The sequence below is a fragment of the Lampris incognitus genome, chromosome 4 (genome assembly GCF_029633865.1).
Source record: "Lampris incognitus isolate fLamInc1 chromosome 4, fLamInc1.hap2, whole genome shotgun sequence".
Taxonomy (NCBI): Eukaryota; Metazoa; Chordata; class Actinopteri; order Lampriformes; family Lampridae; genus Lampris; species Lampris incognitus.
Window position 1 is genome coordinate 2,453,864 of NC_079214.1, and position 6,181 is coordinate 2,460,044.

The following is a 6,181-nucleotide window of genomic DNA, read 5'->3' on the forward strand; positions in this document are numbered from 1 at the left end:
CCTCCAGGAGACGCGCCTCACAGTGACGTCCTCCCGCCATTAACTACCTCCAGGAGACGCGCCTCACAGTGACGTCCCCCCGCCATTAACTACCTCCAGGAGACGCGCCTCACAGTGACGTCCCCCCGCCATTAACTACCTCCAGGAGACGCGCCTCACAGTGACGTCCCCCCGCCATTAACTACCTCCAGGAGACGCGCCTCACAGTGACGTCCCCCCGCCATTAACTACCTCCAGGAGACGCGCCTCACAGTGACGTCCCCCCGCCATTAACTACCTCCAGGAGACGCGCCTCACAGTGACGTCCCCCCGCCATTAACTACCTCCAGGAGACGCGCCTCACAGTGACGTCCCCCCGCCATTAACTACCTCCAGGAGACGCGCCTCACAGTGACGTCCCCCCGCCATTAACTACCTCCAGGAGACGCGCCTCACAGTGACGTCCCCCCGCCATTAACTACCTCCAGGAGACGCGCCTCACAGTGACGTCCCCCCGCCATTAACTACCTCCAGGAGACGCGCCTCACAGTGACGTCCCCCCGCCATTAACTACCTCCAGGAGACGCGCCTCACAGTGAAGTCCCCCCGCCATTAACTACCTCCAGGAGACGCGCCTCACAGTGACGTCCTCCCGCCATTAACTACCTCCAGGAGACGCGCCTCACAGTGACGTCCCCCCGCCATTAACTACCTCCAGGAGACGCGCCTCACAGTGACGTCCCCCCGCCATTAACTACCTCCAGGAGACGCGCCTCACAGTGACGTCCCCCCGCCATTAACTACCTCCAGGAGACGCGCCTCACAGTGACGTCCTCCCGCCATTAACTACCTCCAGGAGACGCGCCTCACAGTGACGTCCCCCCGCCATTAACTACCTCCAGGAGACGCGCCTCACAGTGACGTCCTCCCGCCATTAACTACCTCCAGGACGCGCCTCACAGTGACGTCCTCCCGCCATTAACTACCTCCAGGAGACGCGCCTCACAGTGACGTCCTCCCGCCATTAACTACCTCCAGGAGACGCGCCTCACAGTGACGTCCCCCCGCCATTAACTACCTCCAGGAGACGCGCCTCACAGTGACGTCCCCCCGCCATTAACTACCTCCAGGAGACGCACCTCACAGTAACGTCCCCCCGCCATTAACTACCTCCAGGAGACGCACCTCACAGTGACGTCCCCCCGCCATTAACTACCTCCAGGAGACGCACCTCACAGTGACGTCCTCCCGCCATTAACTACCTCCAGGAGACGCGCCTCACAGTGACGTCCTCTTACAAAGGCTGCTTAGCCACACCTCCAATCACTTCTCCATGAAAACCAGTCCAAGTACGTAAGAAAAGAAGACAAATATAACCCCCACCACTTCTAACAGTGTGCAGTCTGGCTGTTGTGCCATGTGGTGGGTGGGTCTGTGTGTGTGTGTGTGGGTCTGTGTGTGTGTGTGTGTGTGTGTGTGTGTGTGTGTGTGTGTGTGTGCAGTCTGGTTGCTGGGTGACATAAAGGCAGATGTTATGGTGATGCTGCAATAGCTGCTATAGTGCAGAGCGGTGTGTGTTGTGGTTGTTGAAGATCAGCTGTCTTGTTGTGATGCAGTAGTGTGTGTGTGTGTGTGTGTGTGTGGGGGGGGCAGTTCGTTACTGAAGGCCCTGACTGAAACCTCTCGATACGCTACTGACTACAAACTGCACCAGACTATATGGGAGCACTGTTGTGCGGTAGTATTGGTGGTCATGGACCTGGACCATCTGCATCACGTCTTTTTCCTGCTGGAGGTTTTCTAGAACCTCCATGTTGCTGCTGCACCGGTGTACGTTTTAAACACGTTGTCGTTCCAGTCACATCGGTTATCTGGGAACTGTTCAGCCCCACATTTTCATTCTTAGTCAAGAAAAACCTTTATATGTGTCTCTTCAGCTGCAGTTGAACCATAAGGGAGCGCTGTGCTGATGCCAAAGGGACATTTGGACGAGTCTCCACATGAGATGTTTGCTCAGCCTCAGCACACAGTCTCATAATGCCAAACATCATGGCCGCCGCCACTGTACCCTTGCTGTCGTGTCACACTGAACCCTACAGCTACCAGGACTGTGTGGTACTAGTAGTACCACCACTACTACCAATACTGCTACCACTACTACTACTAGAGGGTGCAGGAGAGCTGTGGCAGCGGCGTCGTAGTGGGAGGGGGGTGTACCTACCAGGGCCCAGAAGGAAGGGGGGGGGCTCGAGAAGCCTGGAATTACACGTTTGTTTTGGTTTGCAAATTTTTATTTCTAACTAATTAGTGTCATAACTTCAGTTAAAATTGGCTCAATACATCAGTTGAGGGACTTAAAGAAAATAGTGGAGGCTCTCTGAGGCCCCTCTCACCCCTTACAAAAGGTGCAAAATGTCCTGTCGCGAGTGTACATTTTTTCAATCACTGCAAGATAGTTATGTCAGGTTAAGTTAGGTTAAATCAGGTTAAGTTATGTTAAGTTTAGGTTAGGTTAGGTTAAGTCAGGTTAGGTTACATTAAGGTTGGTTAAGTTGCGTTAAGTCAGGTTCAGGTTACGTTAAGTTAGGTTAAGTTAGGTTAAATCCGGTTAAGTTATGTTAAGGTTAGATTAAGTCGGGTTAAGTCAGGTTGTCAGGTTAAGTTAGGTTAAGGTTAGGTTAAGCTAGGTTAAGGTTAGGTTAAGCTAGGTTAAGTCAGGTTAAGTTAGGTTAAATCTGGTTAAATTATGTTAAGGTTAGTTTAAGCCAGGTTACGTTAGGTTAAGGTTAGGAAAAGTTACATTAAGTCAGGTTAATTTAGGTTAAATCAGGTTAAGTTATGTTAAGGTTAGCTTAAGTCAGGTTAAGTCAGGTTAAGTTAGGTTATGGTTAGGTTAAGTTACGTTAAGTCAGGTTAAGGTTGGGTTAAGTTAGGCTAAATCCGGTTAAGTTATGTTAAGTTTAGGTTAAGTTATGTTAAGGTTAGGTTAAGTCAGGTTAAGTTATGTTAAGTTTAGGTTAAGTCAGGTTAAGTTATGTTAAGGTTAGGTTAAGTCAGGTTATGTTAAGTTTAGGTTAAGTCAGGTTAAATCAGGTTAAGTTATGTTAAGTCAGGTTAAGTCAGGTTAAGGTTAGCTTAACTTAGGTTAAATCAGGTTAAGTTATGTTAAGTTTAGGTTAAGTCAGGTTAAGTTAGGTTAAGTTATGTTAAGTTTAGGTTAAGTCAGGTTAAGTTAGGTTAAATCAGGTTAAGTTATGTTAAGTTTAGGTTAAGTCAGGTTAAGTTATGTTAAGGTTAGGTTAACTTAGGTTAAATCAGGTTAAGTTATGTTAAGTCAGGTTAAGTTAGGTTAAATCATGTTAAGTTATGTTAAGTTTAGGTTAAGTCAGGTTAAGTTATGTTAAGTTTAGGTTAAGTCAGGTTAAGTTAGGTTAAATCATGTTAAGTTATGTTAAGTTTAGGTTAAGTCAGGTTAAATCAGGTTAAGTTATGTTAAGGATAGGTTAAGTCAGGTTAAATCAGGTTAAGTTATGTTAAGTTTAGGTTAAGTCAGGTTAAGTTATGTTAAGGTTAGGTTAAGTCAGGTTAAGTCGGGTTAAAATAGATGAATGTACTGTGATTGTAAATAACACACAGTATACTAGAAGTCCAAAAAGTGATGCGTGAGCGACAAAGGAGGAAAGGGGCCCACAGAGACTGCTTATGTATAGGGCCCAGAATTTTGTGCTACGCCCCTGGTTGTGTGTGCGTTACAGTATGAAGTATAAAGTACAAGGATAAAAGGTACATGATAGCCAACACGCGGAGGAACAACACAAACTGGGAGGATATCTACACAAAACCATAACCACCGTTATTTCATTAAAGCATCCCGTCCATTCCAAATCAGCACACGGTTTGAAGTGAGTAGGACTGACTGAGCTGCTAAATAGGTCAGAAGTCTCCCTGCAGCTCAGCCTGGCATCTTCCCAGAGAGCTCCCATATCACCCTGTCTTCCCCCGTCACTACACTTTTATAAACGTCAGGCTCAAAATACACCAAACTGTGTCAGTCTTCAAGGAGAGGAGCGGTGTTGCAGGCCGCCGTCAGGGGGAGCCTCCTGGTGTGCATCCTTTAAAAAGAGGCAAATACCCCCTACCTTACTGCTGCAGAACACTCAGGCAGGACACATGCATAAATACCCCCTACCTTACTGCTGCAGAACACTCAGGCAGGACACATACACAAATACCCCCCTACCTTACTGCTGCAGAACACTCAGGCAGGACACATACATAAATACCCCCTACCTTACTGCTGCAGAACACTCAGGCAGGACACATACATAAATACCCCCCTACCTTACTGCTGCAGAACACTCAGGCAGGACACATACATAAATACCCCCTACCTTACTGCTGCAGAACACTCAGGCAGGACACATACATAAATACCCCCCTACCTTACTGCTGCAGAACACTCAGGCAGGACACATACACAAATACCCCCCTACCTTACTGCTGCAGAACACTCAGGCAGGACACATACATAAATACCCCCTACATTACTGCTGCAGAACACTCAGGCAGGACACATGCATAAATACCCCCCTACCTTACTGCTGCAGAACACTCAGGCAGGACACATGCATAAATACCCCCTACCTTACTGCTGCAGAACACTCAGGCAGGACACATACATAAATACCCCCTACATTACTGCTGCAGAACACTCAGGCAGGACACATACACAAATACCCCCCTACCTTACTGCTGCAGAACACTCAGGCAGGACACATACATAAATACCCCCTACATTACTGCTGCAGAACACTCAGGCAGGACACATGCATAAATACCCCCCTACCTTACTGCTGCAGAACACTCAGGCAGGACACATGCATAAATACCCCCTACCTTACTGCTGCAGAACACTCAGGCAGGACACATACATAAATACCCCCTACATTACTGCTGCAGAACACACAGGCAGGACACATACATAAATACCCCCTACCTTACTGCTGCAGAACACACAGGTAGGACACATACATAAATACCCCCTACATTACTGCTGCAGAACACACAGGCAGGACACATACACAAATACCCCCTACCTTACTGCTGCAGAACACACAGGCAGGACACATACACAAATACCCCCTACATTACTGCTGCAGAACACACAGGCAGGACACATATAAATACAAATAAATTAAAACCACACACAGGCTGACTGATAAAACCAGCCATCACCCTCTGTCCTCCATCCAACCCTGCAAAGTATGGACAGAGAGAGAGAGACAGATGTAGAGAATGAGAGAGAGAGAGAGACACAGAGAGAGAGCGATAGAGAGAGAGCGATAGAGAGAGAGAGAGAGAGAGAGAGAGAGAGAGAGAGAGACAGAGACAGAGACAGAGACAGAGACAGAGAGAGAGACACAGAGAGAGAGAGAGAGAGAGAGAGAGAGAGAGAGAGAGAGAGAGACAGAGAGACAGATAGAACAGGGATGACGGTACCTTGTATGTGCTGGTTCACCACGGTCTCCAGTCGGTCCAGTCTCTCTATGATCCGGAGCGTGTTGTCAGTCTCGAACTTAGTCTCGGCGACGGGCAGCGGGACTCGAACGTGCACGCTGGCGAGGTAGTTGGTGACCCAGCCGACGTACAGCAGGCAGAGGATGTTGGTCATGCCGCTCAGGATCACGCATGTGGACACCAAAGTTTTGGTTCTCCTGGTGCAAGCCATGCCCACATCCCTCCTCCATGCAGGCTGCGTCCCGTCCCGTCCCACCGCGGCACGGCCCGCGCCGCTCAGCCTCCTCCGACCAGCGAGGACTTTAGGGATTTCCTCTGATCTCCTACACATCCACAGGTGCAGGTACACGCCGTCCGGCCCTTCTGCTCCGCACACGGCTCCGCTTGCGCCTGAGCAGGAAGGGAACCCGCGCAGAATCCCTGCTTGATCCGCCGGGACTGGACTGGAGGGACGGACGGAGGGAGGGAGGGAGGGAGGGAGGGAGGGACGGGTGTTTGGCTGGATGGACGGGGTGCGTAACAGCCTCCCTGTCGTTTACAGGAGCTCGCTGCGATTCTAATGACGAAATGTGGGAGGAGCTAACGAGACGCTTTGCATAACTCACCACACAAACTGTTCAGACACCGGAAGACGCTGAACAGCTTGTAGACTGTCTGGCCCCGGTTCTGGGCGGCAGAACGGACG

The 6,181-nt window shown here is 49.6% G+C and overlaps 1 protein-coding gene across 1 annotated transcript in view; it reads right to left on the reverse strand.

Annotated features, from left to right (window-relative positions):
• The window catches only part of galnt18b (UDP-N-acetyl-alpha-D-galactosamine:polypeptide N-acetylgalactosaminyltransferase 18b), a 127,825-nt gene extending 122,115 nt beyond the window's left edge, over positions 1-5,710 (reverse strand). Inside the window, exon 1 of the mRNA XM_056279079.1 lies at positions 5,479-5,710. Coding sequence (XP_056135054.1) covers positions 5,479-5,707 — 229 coding nt within the window. The 5' untranslated portion in view covers positions 5,708-5,710. The remainder of the gene's footprint in view (positions 1-5,478) is intronic.
• Between the last annotated feature and the right edge of the window lie 471 nt (positions 5,711-6,181).